The sequence below is a fragment of the Empidonax traillii genome, unplaced genomic scaffold (genome assembly GCF_003031625.1).
Source record: "Empidonax traillii isolate 1590-97213 ecotype Southwest subspecies unplaced genomic scaffold, ASM303162v1 scaffold229:size1690559, whole genome shotgun sequence".
NCBI lineage: Eukaryota > Metazoa > Chordata > Aves > Passeriformes > Tyrannidae > Empidonax > Empidonax traillii.
This window is the reverse complement of record NW_020955422.1, coordinates 884,160-902,081: the sequence shown is the minus strand read 5'-3', so window position 1 is coordinate 902,081 and position 17,922 is coordinate 884,160. Positions and strand designations below refer to the sequence as shown.

Here is a 17,922-nt window from a genome sequence, read left to right as displayed (position 1 = left end):
TGGTCGTAGTTGAAGAACCACTGTCTGAGGAAGTCCCTGAAGTATAGTGGTCTTCAGCTGGGAGTGCACATACAACAGCTGTAGACTACAGCAACAACACAAGTATTTGATAATGAAAGTAAATTGAGACTAATCCTCATTTTGTGAGCTGTATTATACTCTAAAAATGACAGTTAATAAAGCGTGAAGCATGAAGATTTAGAGGAGAGACAGCAGTGTGGTAGTGCTGCTTTGCTTTACTGCTTGGAGTGTATCAGTTAGTTACAGGTGTAGGTTCAATATCCTAAGAGGAAAGCCTAAAGTAATCTGGAATGAATTGGCCTCTGATAATCTTGCAAACTATGATGAAGTGAAGGAACAGCAAAAAAATTCTTACCATGTACCTGAACTCTCTTTATTTCTACATTTTTTGAACTATTCTATATTCTCCCTCAGATGTGGATATAAATCAGTTGCAGTGATGGGAGCCAGAGCAGGACGTATAGGGTTGCATTTCCAAAGGGCAGTTGTCTTCCAGTTCCTGCAATTAGTAGTGTAGAACACTTTTGCTTTATAAAAAGAAAAAGGTGGGGGAGTACGGACTTCACTGTTGTGTATTGTCACTTGTTCGTGAGCTGGGAGACAACTGGCATAAAGGACAGGAATGAGACAACTGTATTAAAGGGCAAACACAGTGAGACTGAAATGATACCAGGCTGTTAATAGATAGCCAACTCCTGAAGGGTATTGTGAACATACTCTCTGCACTGAGGGTTGATGTCTCGGCACACACTGCTGGTCACTGCCCAGGCTTTCTGTCCTTTCCAGCAGATAGATAACAAGGTGTCAGAAATGTACTGAGGAAGGTGTAGTTGTAAATGGTTGGAACGGTCTAAATGTTGACTTTCATACCCCTTTTTAGACTATAACTGCTGAAACTTCTGTACAACTGCCTGTATTTGTTCCTTCCCCCTCCCCCCAGGGCAATTGTGTTGATTCAAACTACGTACATAATACAGAGCTCGTTGTTCCACTGTATGCCGATGATTCATTTATTATCTCATCTTCAGAAGAGCTGGATTTGGCTGACTCTAGCTTCTGTTTAGCTTTGTTGGCCAAATTCAAGGAATGTATTTAAGCAGCAGTGATTGAAACACTTTATTTGTTTTCCAGAAGACATCTGGTTAGCATTGTCAAATAAAACCGGATTTAAGTAGTTAGTCATAAAGCCTCTATTATGTCTTGCTGCAAGACCCTCCAGACAGGTATGTGTGTTTAGCCTTTGTTTTCTCAGTGCATCTACCAGATCACTGTTCAGATGAGCAATATTAGGGTCAGCCGTACTAGTCAATAATCCTACTGAGAAGATTATGGACTTAAAATAATCTTATGTTTCATTAAAGAGCTGCAAAATAGGGAAACCACTTCATATTAACAATAGGTCTGGTTCAGGTTCAGAGAGATGTCAAGATGTGAAATCCCTACCAACTGGAAACCTTAATGAAGTAAAAGACCATTAAAGGCTAGGGGTAAACCATATGTTCCTGAAAGGACTTGGAACTGTAAAATCAAAAAATAGAAATCAAGTTATTTCCCATTATTTTAATTTCAATTGTAAAGTTAGTACCAGAGCTTCTGCCCACGTATCCTGCTTTTTTTTACTGTTACTGAATTAATTCACAGTACATCTGTTCATAGTTTTGGCCAAATTCCATACTCCCAACTGTTCTTTCTAATAAGGAATTCCAAAAAGCAAATATTCAAATGAAACGAAACAGAATTTGACCAGGAGTCTACACTGCACATGTTTGAAAGCTGGTCTTGTGCTGCAAAATTGAGCTACTTGTAAGCGTTTACGCTACCTATTTTTAGGTTTGGTTTATATAGTGCAGCACTAAGTGTTAAAAATATAAAGAGTAGTTCTGTGTGAATTGATTGCGTGGTACACATGATAAGTGAAAGCAGTTCCAATGAAAGGGTTTCAAGAAGATAAGAATTTGTTTCAGTATGATAACAGTGATACTGTTGTGGTTTTTTTTTAAACTAGATGAATGTGTTTTCTTAGGAAGATGTATCTGAAAGATTATTGAAGCTTCTTCCATGTCAGATCTGTGCCTTTAGAAGAGAGAATAAATTGGAACTCTTACTGTCTGCGGCATTGTTGTTTCAGTGCTAGGTAAAGCAACTTCCATCACAAGGAATATCAGACTTTCATTTGATTTCGTTTTTGCTTTTCTTCCTCCTTACTCTTGTTAGATTAGGATGTTGTATGTGCTTGGTTGCAGCATTTTAGATAGCTTTACACTTTTAACATGAAGTGTCCTAGGAGAAAAAAACAATGAAAAATCCTGTCATATTTTTGTATTAGGTGAGTTCAGTTGTCTTAAGAAACAACCATTTTAATGCAAGCGTCAAACATGCAAAAGGAAGCAAATACACTATTGAACTTAAGATATCTTGTCACCATAAATGCAGTCATATAACACACTTGCAGAAATTCAAATTAACTTGAGACAAACGGTGATAATTATTTTGAACACTCCCTAGTGACAGCTTGTTAACAAATACAATTTGTCATGGCTATGGCATTTTAGTGCCATTAGAAAGGTTTTCTTTTTCACTAAATCATGCAGATTACCTGGGGACTTAAAAGGTTGAGCTTACATGTATTTGTTTTTTAAAAGCTCCAAGAAAAGAGTGCTTTTACTTAACCCAGTTAAAGGTATTTTCATGTGACAGAGCTCCCTTTAGTTTGGATTCTTCTGAAACACTCGCATCTGATTTAGACATTGAAAATAAATCAAACTGTACTTGCTTCCCCCTAATGTTGCATTTTCATGCCCCATTCTTGGGCTGCTATGAGTATCTGGACAGCTGAACCCTGAAGCATCTTGTAGAATTAGTCTGGAAGAGTGGGCTTCCCCAGCCTGATTGGGCCTCCAGTTACCACATCAAGACATGCTTCCTAATGAGAGGGTGAATGTCTGTGTTTTGGAGGAGATAGACCTAACATAAATACATTTGTTCACTTTCAGTAGTAAGACTTCTTAGAAGTACCTGTTAAACATACTTCTCCATCACAGAGTCCAGCAGCCCTCTGTTGGGGTTACCATCATCCCCGTTGGAGCCCAAGACATCTTTTTTTTCTAGGAAACTGTGGACAGTATCTGTCATTAAAGCTACCTGTGTGGCTGGGCTTGGCTACTTACTCAAGAGAGGGAACACATATAGCAGCCTTTAAAAAAGTCTGATAAACCTTTCTTGTTACTCATCAAATAAGAAGGCCTTGAAGTGAACAATTATGTTTTGCTGGTGAGTTGAAAACTTGCCACCTCAATATGACGCTTGCTTGCAGAAGAATGTGTTGGGTGCCAGTGTTTGCTGTCTCTGGGCTTGTCTTAGGCTTTCCTATATGTACTGATGAAAGATCTAGAAATACCAATATAAAAGTGCATTCTGGGGTAAGAGAAGGTAGCTGGATTGACAGAGGCTGGGACTAACCTAAGCACCTGGATCGAGCTGTTGAGCAGAAGTTTTTCCAACTGGGCAGCAATAGTACTACATCTGTTGAAAATCCTGACCCATTTAACTAGGAGTCTGAACAAAATAGTGCACTGGATGTATCACAACTGAAGTTCACAAACTTGCTTTGCAGTCAGCATTGGTTACAGTTGAGATGTTAACACAAGGGCATCATTGCTGTGGCTTTACAACATATTTCAAACCTTTGATATAGAAACACTCTCTGTGATAGTCAAGTTCTGCAGATGATACGGGGATTTGTACATTTAAAGGAAATGGAATTTGATCCAAGCTGAGTGAATTTTTGGGAGGAATGTAAAGTGGTAGAGGCAAGCTGTCTGCTGCATATTTAGATCCAGGGACAAAAATAGTCGCTGCATTGGAATTAAATTGAGTTGCATTTTTTCCAAGTCATATTTAGCATGAGATAGTTGGGAGAAATAAGATTGCCTTTGTACAGCTGTGCTTTTATATAGTCTATTTCATCCACACACAGAGAGCTGTGCTTTCTTAACCCCAGTTTACAAATGAGGGACCCATAAAGAGGCACAGAGTGAAAGGTAGTAATTATAGTTAGATTTACTAACCAAAGAGGCCTTTGAACTAGGGTGTCTGTTTTAATTATGGTCCCAGGCATAATGATTCTTAACAAGCTCTTTATCTTGAAAAGTTCCCTCCCTGAAATTCTCTGGTTAACTGCATAGTCCAGAGTTACCCTGATTTTATACACATCTTACTACAGTGCTGTGAGCAGGCTGAGAGGCAACTGCTCTTTGAAGAGGTCCCAGTTTGGTGCTCAGAGTGGCTTGGTACACACCACCAGACCATACGAATGATCCCCAAAAAAGCATAACTCTTTCTGTTACATTTCAGGTGACAACCTTTTTACTTAATGTTTGGAGCACACCATGAGGAAGCTGGAAACTTAGCCTGTGCTCACCTCATCTGTAAAGAATTTGTATCTAAATAAAAATGTTAACTTGCAAAACTTTAGGCCACTGTTGGATGAAGAGCACATCACCCTAGAAGTAAAGATGTTGAAATTCCTGTTACGTTCTACTGCCCCTCATGAGAAGGGCCTGTGGCATTGGACCCTGTGCCGGTCATTACTGGTGTGGCGAGGACGAGAGTTAAGGCATCTCAAGTTCTTCCTTAGTTGGCTTTATTCTGAGATGCCTTTCTATATAGTCATATGCTGCAGGCAGAGTGTACATTCCTGCTTGGACTCTGAATTTAGGAGACTCATATATGAAATTTAGATCGTGTCGTGTCTGTCTGTAAGATGTGAGTTCTTAACTGGATCTAACTCAAAGTGATTTGCTCGGATGAAGTAATGCCGGGTCAGAAATCTAGGTCTTCTGACACCCACACCTGTCTGTCATAAGCCCACGAGGTCTTAGTTGTCTCGACTCAACTGGAAAAACAAACTCAAAATATGTATCAAGTAAATTAAAATGATATGCAGTTATTTACTGGTGGTGAAAACATTTTCTTTTAAAACCAAAAGCAGTGATATAGTACATACTTTGATTATTAAGATGCAGTGTAACCTATAAAGTAATAGGTAATTTTAAAAAGTTTGCTTTTATAAGACAGATGTATATTATATTACAGTCTGACTGGTTTTAGGTGAAATTTTGAAAAGCTACTTGTAAGACGCTGTTTGTAGTTGTGACTTAGGGGGGGGAAATGTTGTTAGGTATTTACAGAAGAAGGAACTGGCTACATGTCTGAAAACTGAAAAAGATTTCTGACCTCAAGGAGTAGAGCAGTTTTCCAGTGATATGTGCAGTGAATGAATAAATGTGTTTTAATATACTAGTCAGAAGATTTATTTATGTAGTTGACAGTTTAGCTGACTTCTGCAGTTAATAACCTCTCTAGTACAAAAAAAAAGGGGGAGGGGATAAAAAAATAAAAAAGAAAAACAAAAAAGAAAAATAGAAGGAAATATACAGGTTACAACATGAAAGGCTCTGCCAAGAAGTCACCCTTACTTCAGCTGAGATAATTTTTCAAACATGCAGATGCAGCTGTCAGCTCATCACTTTTCCCTTCTTGCTGACAAGGAGACAGCAAGAGGTGGTGTAAAAATAAGTGAAATGTGTGCTGGTCTTTCCCCAATCTACCTCTGTACCCAGGAGTTTCTCTTCCAGCAGCTTTGGGCAACTCTACCAGGTGGGCAACACATCTGCTCTGCTGGAAAGCAGTTCCTGGTCTGAATTGCATTTTCTCTTTGGGTTTTAGCAATTAGACTTGAGTTCTAGATACTGGCTTTGGATACAGGGAAAATTCAGGTGTTTCCAGGACATTATTTTCTTGTCTTTCATTGCTTGACTCATCCAATGGGATGGGTAGTTACACCAAGCAAGTTCGAGGTATTTAGATGCCTGAATAACTTTGATGCCAAGTTTCTAAGCTTATACCAGTGAATATCATGGTAGTTTAATTCTTTAACCAGTGACTTTGCTGGTTACTAATAAATATCTAGAAACGTGGGTTTGATTTTTTGTATTGAACTCTTTAAAACATGCTTGTGAGAGTGTGCCTGAGTGTGTAGGTGTGGATATAGACAGCTACAGAGCTTAAGGCCTCGTCCTGAACAGTCATGTGAGCAGTGTTTGCTTGCACAAGTAATCTCATTAGGGCTAATTTAATGAGTGATGGCTGCACTTTCAGGCCTGAGGCATGGAGGACTGGTGGTTGGAGAAAGCTGTGCTGCTGCTGGGGCTGCAACTTATGAGAGGTCACAGATTCAGATTGGGTCTGACCCTGAAAACCAGCACCTGGAACCTTTCTCCCTGCAGCCAAGTCAATGTGGGACACCCTGATCTTAGCAAAGTAGTAGTTTTATGAGGAAGCTTGTGAAAAAATGATACCTAATCTTGCACAGTTCATTTACAATTTAAAAAAAAATCATGGAAAATTTCTGAAAATTACTGAATCCATCTCCCTCTGACCAGTAAGGCTTCTGGTAGGGTGATGCATTCTACTTCAAAATACTGCAACCAGTTTTACTGCTAGAAAGCTCAGCAGGTACAAAATGTTACTGAAGTTGGTTCAAGGACAGGAAAAGAGCCAATGCATCCGGTCCTCTCCCAGCAAACCCAGCCTTCCATCTGTCCCAGCATAGTACGGTGTGTAGGTCTGACAAGGTAAATGCTAATCCTACTTTACCATGGTAATACCATGTCAGACGAATTACTGAGGTATCAGTGCTGTGCCTTCTGTTCATCTCTATGATTTGTGCCTCAAATGACCATGCAAGAATATGGTTTCAAGTTGTTGGAAAAGCAGTAAATTGCCTCTGTGTGTGAGACTTGCCACTGCGCGTTACTGGCTCAGGGGCAGATGTAATTACATGCAAGTTCTTTGTATTAAATAGAGAGAAGATTTGGGCTGAGAGACCTCAGAGGTATGTTCATACACTTGGCCTGACTGTCACAAAGTCCGTAAGGTTTTACATGGAGAAGCTGAGTTGTTCACAACAACCCTGAATTCAGTGCCTGTGGCTCAACACTCTGGTGGAGAATTGCACCTGGCTTGGTGGAGCCCTTGCGCTCAGTGTGGTGCTGCTGGTATCTGCCTGTTCTCCAGCATATTTAGTAGGAGGGAGGAGAGCAGAGATGGGTGATGTACAGCACGCATCCCCGACACATTTATCTCTGAGGCCAAGATTTAGCAAAAGTTGCAGTACTGCAATCCTGAGCAAACACGAGTGATTGGGTATAAGGCAGAGGCTTGGACGTGATGACATTGGGCACTGACAGCTTTAACACATTTTCTTTGGTTGTGCATCTCCTGAACCCTGTTTTAATAACTGTGGGAATGATGAGGGGGCCTTTAACAAGTTTGTGACTGCATTTCCCACACACTTTCTTCATGCTTAACTAAAACCACCCTGTAAACATCAAAACTCAACTTCAGGTAAAAATTTCCTTTTCTAGGAAATTTAGGTAACTTGTACCATATAAGTGGGAATAAATAAGATTATAATGTAATACAATATGACTATAGTAATTTTTAACCAACTCTTGTAATACAGAGGAGGTTTTGAAATTCAGTGTACCGCTAGAATAGGAGAAGAAGGACAAGAACTAATCTGTGGTGTTAGCTAGCCAGAAAAGCACTTGCAGAGCAGGAGATGACAGACAGCATCCCTTCACACTCAGCTCCAGAAACAGTTGGGGGATGAAGGCTTTGAGCCGTGGCACTACCCAATGTATCCACCAGTTGAAATTGCCAAGGCAGTGACACTGTCTGATCTTCCTGGGAAAATAATCAGTGTTTGTGTGAACAAAACTGGTTCATCTGGGGCATAATCGTATTATTGCAAATTTCAGATCAGAGTCATGCAAAATTATGACTTTGAGCTTGACTGCAGCATGTGCTACAGATTTGAACTGGCAGGAGCAGGTATTTGTATCCTGCTCAATGCCACTGCCTGAGGTTTACCCTGGCAGTTCTTTGACAGAAATGTGGAAAGGCTGTGCATAGTTCTGTATGTCAGATAATGTGGGAAATGACAGCTCTGCTGCTGAGTGCAATCAAGAATGTGTATGTCCCTAATTCAGCTGGCACTAGCTGGCACTAGTGTAATGTCACATGCTTGAAACTGAAGATTTTTAATAACTGCAACTGGTTGGATCCTTCTGTCACCTTCAGTACAGATGTATCTGAAATAGTGTGCATAACTGTAGGAACTTTTTTGCTTAGTGTATAGTGCTCTTCTCTGTTTGGGATTGTAGAATAAGGCAATTTACTGCTCTTCTGGGAAGAAGGGAACATATCTGGAGCCTTTCCTAGAGTAAGTATTTTTAGCTTCTTCATTGGTATTTTTTAACAAAAATAAAAAACCTCTTAGCTGAAAATATGAACTGATTGCTTAGAGAAGACCATGTACACCTTTAATAATAGCAATGAGATGAGCAGGGGGGCCTCCAGCTAGAACAGTTTTTAAACAGCACTTTCCACTCTTGGTTTGGCAGCAACAGTAGCTTCAGTTAGATGCTGTGTTTGACCTTGTGTTGTGCTTGTGGGCTGTTGCAATGTGAAGTAAAAGATACCTACCCAAAGCCTCTGATGAGGTTTGTTGGCCTTGGGTGCCATCCACAGTGTCTGTTTCCTGCTGTGCTGCAAAATGTACAATGACAGTACATAAATAGAAAAGCTGGTTTTGGGGACAGATAATCTTTTGGTTGGTGTAGTTCTCCTAGCGGTTTGTAGCAACCTTGGCTTCATCAGCAATGTTGCTGCAGTAGCTTCTGATGTTATTTTGTGGTGTGGACAAATGGAGGTTGCGAGCTTGATAGGCTTCCAGCTTGTTGTTGTCAGTCCTCTTGAACTTGTGATGGACTTGAGACCTTCAGTGTTGATTTCTTTAAGTTTTTGGAGCTCTTCTGGGCTTCATGAAGTGCACTATTTGCCATCTTCACCTCCTTGGTTAGCAGAATAAACAAGTCAAACAATTAGTGTCAGAACACGCATATATTATGCTCCAGAAGAACCTGTTCACCTCCAGAAGGGTTCTGTGACAGCTGTGACTCCATGGGGAGCCCTCAGTGAAGCAGGCTCCTCGCAGGACCTATGGACCTATGGAGAGAGGAGCAGGTTTCCTGGTAGGTGTGGTGACCCTGTGGGGGACCCAGACTGGAGCAGGCTGTTCCTATACGACTGAACTCTGTGGAAAGGGACCCACACTGGAGCAGTTCTTGAAGAAGTGTAGCCTCTGGGAAGGACTCACATCGGATAGTTCTTGGAGGATTGTCTCCTGTGGGAGGGACCTCATGTTGGAGCAGGAGAATGACCTCCCTGAGGAGGAAGCACCAGTAATATGTGATAAACTGACCATAACCCCCCTTCCCCATCTTCTGGTATTGCTGAGCAGGGAGGAGGTAGAGAACCGAGAATGAAGTTAATCTCGGGAAGAAGGGAGAGGTGGATGGAACTTGTTTTTTAGGATTTACTTTACTTTTAATTATCCTGCTCTGTTTTTGATAGGTAATAAATTCAGTTGCTTCCCTTAAGTCTGTTTTACCTGTGATTGTAACTGGTGAGTGATCTCTCCCTGTCTTTGTATCAATTCATGACCCTTTCATTATATTTTCTCTCCCCTGTCCAACTCTCTCCAGAGAAAGAGACTGATAAAACAGCTTTGTTGAGCACCTGGTGTCTAGCCCAGGTGAAACCACCGTGGTTTTTGGGGGGTGCCATGATACTTGATATGAGAGAGTCACAGGAGTGGGCACTGGTACCCCTAAGCATTAGCCCAAGTATGAGAGAAAAAAATAACTGCATCCTTATGCACCCCTTAGGTTGTATTCATGTTTGTTTCTAGTGATTAATGACTGATTCGAAGGTAAAAGTTGCAGTGTCTAAGTTGACAACTTATCATGTTAACCCACGCTATAAGTTGATGTAAGCCTTTGGGCTGTCTTATTCTGCCACACCCTACTTATCCCTGTTAATTTGTAGCTCAAACCAATAAGCGGTCCATCAGGGTGCTCACATCTGTGAGTGTTATGTGCTGGATCTGGCTGCATCCAGTACCAGGTTTGGAAGGGTGATGGGGGAATTTATTTTACTGTGGTTGCTGACAGTCATTTTTCACCCCCTTCCTGAAGTACAGCAGCAGTTTGCCAGATGCACAGTGTCAGCATGCTTGCACATGTGAAAAGGGTAAAAACAGGGTTACTAACCCTGTGTTCCTGAGATGTAGGAATTGATTTGGATCTCAAAACCCACCACCACCAGCTTTGGTTCTTGAATTGAGAGAGAAGCGACAGGTTCACGCCATACTGCCCTTTTTGACCCCTGATACACAGGCGAGGACATATGTCTGGCGCTGATGGAAATGGGTAGTCATCAGACTGTCAGCTTGCCTTCTCAGTGTGCCTGAGCAATACAGGGGAGTCCACACTGATTTAATCGTAGTAGAGCTGCAGTTGCTGTAGGTCAGTTAACCCGTCAGCACAGAGTCCCCCAGACCTCAGTCTCAGAAGCATCTGAACAAAAAAGAAGACGTACACTGGAGCTGCAGATTGTAACTCAACCATTTGCCAGGCAGAAGCCTCTCTAAAACCTTGCCCACCATATAAGCATTGCATGTTTTCTGTTTTAAAGAGTATTCAAAAGATCAAGATAAGCAGACAGATGATATAATACAGAAAGGCTTTCTCCGGCAAGAGATTTTAAAAGCACATTGTGTTGTGATAATGCCTGTGTATTGTGCAGAAATTTCAATTCCTTAGGCAGAAATATACCAAATATTTAATTTTGTTCTTGCTTTCCTCATCTTTCAACAGATTTGGGTATCTGTCTTTAGAAATGTAAAGCTAACAGTTTGACTGGTCTGATGAATTTGGTTGCCTCATCTTGAACATTTAATTTTTCCGTCTGCTCTGGCGTCTGTTATTCTTTAGCACAATCACACTGAATATCAATTAGGAGGCAGGAAGATGATTGTGGAAAACTTGGTGAGGGGGATGAGATGCTGACTGGGATTTTGGCTGTTGCGAGAACTTTGGAAACTCTTCAGTATTAAACTGCATGTGCTGTGCAGCAACATGAAATTTTGAGGTCCCTGTGATTTGCATTCCTCTCTTCAAAATCACAATAAATGGTTGCTTCCACGAACAGGAAGACAAGTGGTCAGTGCCAAAGTTATTTAGCAGATGGTGTTTGAGTAGCAAGCAACATCATCATTTGAAGTGTAAGGCATATAAGAGATGTCTACCGGCCTGGCAAATGAGACCCCTGGTGTTACTCACATGCTTCCATCTCCCATCCTGCAAGATGCTGCCATCTGTCAAGACACTGAGCCAGGCCTCACTTAAATAAATAAATAAATCTATTCCTCCCTTTTTTCCAGAGCACTTGCCATCGCCTGGGTTAATACGCTATGTGTGGGCTTACGTGTATAATACATGTGAGGGAGGCGGAAATGTAGATACAAATATGATAAATGCACCTTTGGGTTCTGTTGCTTGGTCAGACAATGCTAACACATGGTAAACGTCTTCAGAAAAGTATTGACTGCTTAAGTGGCTTTGTACACCAAGCGTAAACAGTAATGGCTCTTGCCATGAATTAATCTCCTCTCTTTCTTTCCGGCAGAGTGTGACAAGCTGCGACGGGATGGCTACCGGAGCTCGCAGTATTACTCTCAGGGCCCCACCTTCTCCTCATCCTCCAGTGCAATATGTGGAAGTTACCAGGATGATTATGAAGAAATTGAACAAAAGGTAAGGGGCAGGGGGGGGGCAAAGTGCTGGCAAAAAAACTTGTTTGGTGCAGTTTAATTGCCTCTCATAATACTCTTCAAATAAGGCAGGATTTTTAGAAGATCACAAAGATGTTTATTCCTTTGAATTACAGTGATATTAGCTCACCTGACTTGTAGGGTCCCTTAAAAATCCCAGTTCTTCCCATGCACTGATACAAAGTTCCCACTGACAGGTTCAGGATATGAAAGAAGGAAGAAGTCTGGTGATGTTCTGGAGGGAAGACCCCAGCAAGGGTAGCTGTAAAGTGTTTACATTTAAGTAGCAGGAAGAGCTATTCACCAACCATTAGCATACCCGAATGGTAACTTGGGTAGGTGCAAACTTTGAATTGCTAATACAGGCAGTTATGCACTTAGGTAAAGGCTTTGTCCTAATGTATCACAGTTTTTGCTGAAGGCATCCAGAAAATGAAGACTGCCCACTAAATTGGGTCAGCTTGCTTTCAGTTTACTTCTTGATTTTCAAGGTTATATTCCCACATCTCAACTCTGGAGTGCTTAGCTTAGAATCTAGAAAGAAATAAATAAAGAGAAGGGATAGTTGAGCACAAGTCCTTAGGAAGTTGTGAAGGCATATTGCTATATACATCAATTTATATACATTTTAATTACAGAACTAGCAAGTTGTGTTAGTGTTCTAAAGAGGAAGAGAAATTCTACTCCCCTGTCAGTACTTTACCCTCTTGTGCTTGTGGGCTCTGAAGGAGAAGCTGACTTTGGTGTTGTGGTCTAGGACATTACTGCTGGGTGGAGAGCAAGATGCACTGGAGCCTGGCTGTCCAAAGCTGAAATGCTGGAGCTCCTGCAGTTTTCAAGACAGATATTCTGAAATAGTTTGCCAAAAACTACTGTTGCTTAGAGAGTGGGAGGATATCCATGATTGTAACACAGTCAAATTTTTTTTAATTGTTACTAAACCATATGTGCCTCTATAGTATGGACCAAATAACTCTGTCTCTCAGCAAAATGTGCAGACCTTGAGAACACGCTTTAAAGGGTAAAGTTTTTTCAGTTCTGTCCTCTATGTCTTTTAATTACATAGTAAAAGGTGTTGTGAAATATGTACAGTCTCTCATTCAGGTGGTGATAGCATTTATCTGTGTATTGGCAGGAAATGTTAGAGCATCTTGTTTAGCTGTGTGTGGTATGTACTGGCAGTGAGCCGAGAATGTAAAGCACATTCGTACTGTGGAATGCATTATAATGATAATTTGCAAAACTGAAATCAGTAGAAATTCACTGGGGAAAGTATTAACACATTGTTTGTTGCTATTAAGGTACTGCACATATATGCACACATATATGTCGTTGTCTGGTCTTGGCCAGTGCTGTGCAGCATACAACCATCTGCACATTTAAAACTAATGTGACATTTAAAAAATATAAATACACTTTTCTTGGACAGTTTGAATGGAAGCATATAAGCCTGCATGAGGACTCTTGGAGACTAAGAACTGTCATCCTTTTCATGGTTAAGGGTTTTTTTGAGTGTTAATGTGTTACAATTTCTGTGCATTCTGTAAAAAAATAATTCGACTAAGTGCACTTCAAGGGTAGGATGGTACTTCCATTTAAATTGGAAATAGGTTCCTTTAAATATTTTTAGTTGAAAGGATGATTCAGAGCTGTGGAGAAAGATAGCTGCCAAACTGACAGTCTTGGCTGTTACTGATTATCTCAGAACCTTAACCCTGCCACTCTTACTTGCAACTCAGAAAGCTATTAATTCCTTGTAAACTGTATCGTGATTCTCCATTCATATTGTATAACTCAGTGTTTTGTGGAGTCCTTTGACCAATATCTTTGTTTAATTAGCTTTTTTTTTCTTGTTTTTGTAACGGCAAAAAATTCTACTCTTTATTAAATGAACGTTTACCACAACAAATTTCTGAACTTGAATTATTATCCTACTGGTCAAGTGCCAAGTAATTCTAATAAGTCTTATGCCTCGATCGAGTCATATTTCAGCTGTCAGGAGAGTTCTTCAGTAACAGTGTGGAACTGGGGTCACCAAAAATCCTGTGATTCAAAATGTGAACTCCTCACCACTAGATGAAAGCTTTGTAGCTTTGTTGTCTATTCAAAGCCAAAAAGCCAACATTTAAATTCTGTGCATGCAGCACTTAATAGTTGAAATTTGAGAACAGCAGAATAATGATGCGTGGATGAATAGTTATTTACTGTTAGGAAACTTACTTCTTAGTTGTTATAATTGCCAACTTGTAGAAGAAACAGTGTGTTACTGCATGGTGGTTTCACAAGGGAAACCATCTTTCCCTACTCTTTTTAATCTGCTTCGAAGACAGAAACATAGCCAGATATTCTGCTTGTCTGTCTATACTAGGGATGATCTGAAGCCATGGCTAGGTGGTATGAGAGGAGACCTCAAGCCATAAGCATTCTCAGATTTTGTGGAGGTGGATGTCTGTCAGCAGATGGTAATAGTCATGCCACAAAGCACATTGGTTCAGTGTGAGTCTTAGAAAATGTCTTTGATAAGCAGAACTTTTGCTTTTCCAAAGGAAAACCAATAGGGAGAAGCAAGTCCAACTCAAACCCAAGCAAACAGAATTAGAGAACATAGAAAGCTGGAGTCTCTGAATGGTAGTTGATATAAAATTAAGTTCTTGAAACTACTCTTTTACTTTTAATGTTGATTCTTACAAGTTAGATTAATGGAGCACAGGCCAAGTTCCACTGTAATACTGATCCTAATTGAGTTTGTTGGTGATTAAATTGGTTTACCTGGGTATTACATCTCAGTGCTGTGACCAGTCTGCTCCTTTCTCATCTCTTTTGTACTGCTGTTGGTTACACAACTTGGGAGCTATTCCTGTCCTTCAGCATTGCTCTGTTTTAACAGTGTAAAAGGTATATTGAAATGTTGCTTTCAAACTCTAGTTCTCCTTATGTTTTGAAATGTATACATTGTGTATATTAACAGTATTTATCTTTTGTGTGTTTTTTTTCTTATTCTTTTATCTTTCCCTTTTTACCACTCATTCTCTTTGTTTCTTTTTGTCTCACTCAACAGTCTAGTCTGTTAGACTGCATCTCTCAGTCTTGCATTAGCGCCTGCTGTAACTTGGTTCCCTGGAACAACAAGGTACCTTGCCCATGAGTGGGACCATCCAGCTGCCGTATCTGCAGCTTGATGTTACTTGTAGTGTTTAGTATATACGCAGTCTTACTCCGCTCTTAGGCTTCAGTCTTTACCTGCTTCTTTTTTCTGCTTAAAAAAAAAGGCAGTTAAAAAACCCAGCTGCTCAACAGAAGAGTGCCATGCCAGGTTTGTTTCCTTTATTTTTGTCTCTACTCCTTTTTGTCTGCAGAACAGTATCCTATATTTACTTGCTTTGCTGAATTTTTTATTTCCTTTTTGTCTATTAACATTTGCCTCCTTTAAAACCCTTCCCGTGGTGGACACTGTGTTTTATTTAATTGGCTACATTGGTTTTTAATTAGCCAAAGAAAACCAAAGAAAACCTCTACTAGTTGGGAGGAATGCATTTTTCTTAATGGATGAATGTGAGCTAGAGAGTACCTGTTCCCAGGCATGCAGTGTATTGTCTTTATTCTATCTATGAAAATGTTTGTGTGACAAGAACTCACAGTATTTTTCCCTAGGTCCTGTCATTTGGCTTATGAACTTTGCCTTGATACAGTCTCTTATGCTTTGGGTGAAAAAAAAAACATTTATTTTGCTTATTCATGGGGGAACAAAGTGTAATTTTGCCACTCTGCTCAGCTAAACTGTTAGTTGTCTTTCCAATATCTGCAAGAGACTGTTCAGTATCTTAAGTGAAAACAAATGTGCTAACCGCATTAGACTTGAGGAGGTCTAATCCAAAACTTTGGTGTTAAGAGGAGATAAAGCAATTGGGTGCTTCAGTTTTGGAGGTGGGAATGCCCAAGAGCCCTGAGGCACGGGGTCTAGCAGAGCTGAAGATACTCCTGGGTGGTGGTGGTGGTGTCCTCAGCTGTTCTCCCTGCCCCTCTGCTGCAGTTGCATGGTGTTGCTCTTGTAAGCAACACATGCATTTTATACCATTTGCAAGGGTTTTCTTTTAAATGCTGCTCAGTTTACTGAGTTGGGACAGCAGCTTGTAATACATGAAATGCCAGAGCTTAAGGAAGTGAGTACAGAAAATCTTTGAACAAAGAGAAGAGGGTAATTCTTCACTCATCACGTACTCACACTGTGCAGCTGCTGCAGGAATTGTGGATACTGAAAGTTTACACGGGTTTAGAAAGCAAGTAGATACATTCTTGGAAGGGTAGGACTCCATCCTCTGATTTAAATTTCACCTGTATATCACTGATTAGTCATTATTTTAAGGCAGATACTAGATAGGCTTTTAGAACTCCAAACAGTACAGTTGTTCTTACGGTTTTTATCATGTAGCAACAGAGCAGAAGAAGAAGAAAGGAACATTTCTGCAGTTCTGGTTAAGGTGATAACTTGCTTGATAGTCAGTAATTTCTGCTGACAAAAGAATTTCTTCCTTACTGAGACAGTGAAGGTTATGAAATGAAGGATTTAATAGGATAGCGAAGTTGGCTAGTACAACTGAAGATCTGTGTGTAGAAGTAATAAAATGGAATATTCTGTGGAAACTGGGGAGTCCAGACTGGTGACCATTGCTAGTGGACACAAAATAGAGTAAGACATGACTAATTCGTGTGAAGTGTAAATTCATGTAAATAACCATAACATGTATAACGCTATGTTCCGTAACACAGTGTGAAATCCCATGGGCTGAATTAGGCATGTGAAGTGCCATTCTCAGTTGACCAGGTTTGGATCTTGGGTTTCTTTTCCCTGTTACTGTTTGTCCTGATCCCTTTGCGTTGGGAAAATGGCACTCGAAGCTGTCAAACCTTGTAAAATGCTGGAGCAGAAATAGGATGTTGGCAAACATAATAGACAGCTGGAATGGTATGACTGCTCTCTCCAACACTGATTTTTTCTCTGTTTTGTTTTTATGAGAAATCATGGTTTTATAAACAGTTGTAGTAGACAGGAGGGTAAATTACATGACTAGAAGTTTGAAGTCCCTTTGCTGAAAAGTAAAATTTGTGTGGATTGAGTTTTCCTCTTGGAGGTCCCATCCCTTTTCAAAGAGTATAGTATAAACCCCTGGAACATAAAAAATATTTAGAATAAACAGATTATCTAGGCAGAGACTGTTGCAAGATACATAGCATAAACTCATTTGTCATCTGGGACGTCTCGAATAGCATGAATGTGCTGAGATAGTGAAACCCTTTTGTTGTATCTCAGCAGCTGAGTTGGCTGGGGGACAATATATCAACAAGGCGTTGGAGAGGCTCTGACTTACTGAGCCATATAGCTTGTCTATAGGATATTTACGGGCCATTTTTCTCCTGGATTCTAATTTTAACTCCCATTTGAAAGTTCATGCTTTTTCCCCTCTAATGCATGTTCATGGAAACACTGCAGGGTGCAAGAATGCTGCTCACACGCCCCACCTTTCCCTCTTACCATGTCCATGAAAAAGAATGAATCCCAACAAATTTTCCTGCTGAGATGAGTGTATCAACCTGTTGCACAGAAACTTACCCATTTAAGTCAAACAGTAAAGTTACTATGACTCAGAGATGCTTTAAAAATTGGACGGGTACTTTCCGTTCTATTATGAACATAGAGGGAGCCCCTGGTGGTCTAGTGGTTAAGGCCGCGGCGCTGTCTCTGCCGAGACCCGGGTTTGATTCCCGGTCAGGGCCACTCCCCGGGCAGATGGAGCTCGTTAGCCCTGTAAGGCAAGACATCTACATCCTGAGGACCTCGCTACCACTGTCCAAGCTCGCTTGGCCCCCGCAGATGAACCTTAGGATTAAAGGGTGGGCTCAGTTCCGCGCACACTGTGTCTCACCTAAAAAATCCAATGCACAGGCTGGAAGGTATAAAGACCTCCCCGGATCTTCATTTGTGAAGACTGGCCGTTATTATTTATTTATTTTATGAAAATAAAATTTATGATCAACTTTGCTAAGCAGATACATATTCTCAAGGTACTGCCTAGTTCTACTTCTGGTGTAACAGACCTTACTTGAGGAGACATTCCTGTCACACAGCAGCAGTTTGTCTTCCAGCAAGCTTCTGGGCTGTAAAT

General features: G+C 40.6%; 1 protein-coding gene across 10 annotated transcripts in view; it reads left to right on the top strand.

Annotated features, from left to right (window-relative positions):
* NHSL1 (NHS like 1) overlaps positions 1–17,922 on the top strand; it is a 177,422-nt gene that overhangs the window by 131,597 nt on the left and 27,903 nt on the right. For 9 of the 10 annotated variants that reach the window (XM_027888001.1, XM_027888000.1, XM_027888003.1 and 6 more), the window contains exon 3: positions 11,617–11,744. In XM_027888001.1, the coding sequence (XP_027743802.1) occupies positions 11,617–11,744 (128 nt within the window). Of the gene's footprint in view, positions 1–11,436; positions 11,511–11,616; positions 11,745–17,922 lie in introns of those variants that run through there. The other variant, XM_027888008.1, reaches the window with a different exon arrangement.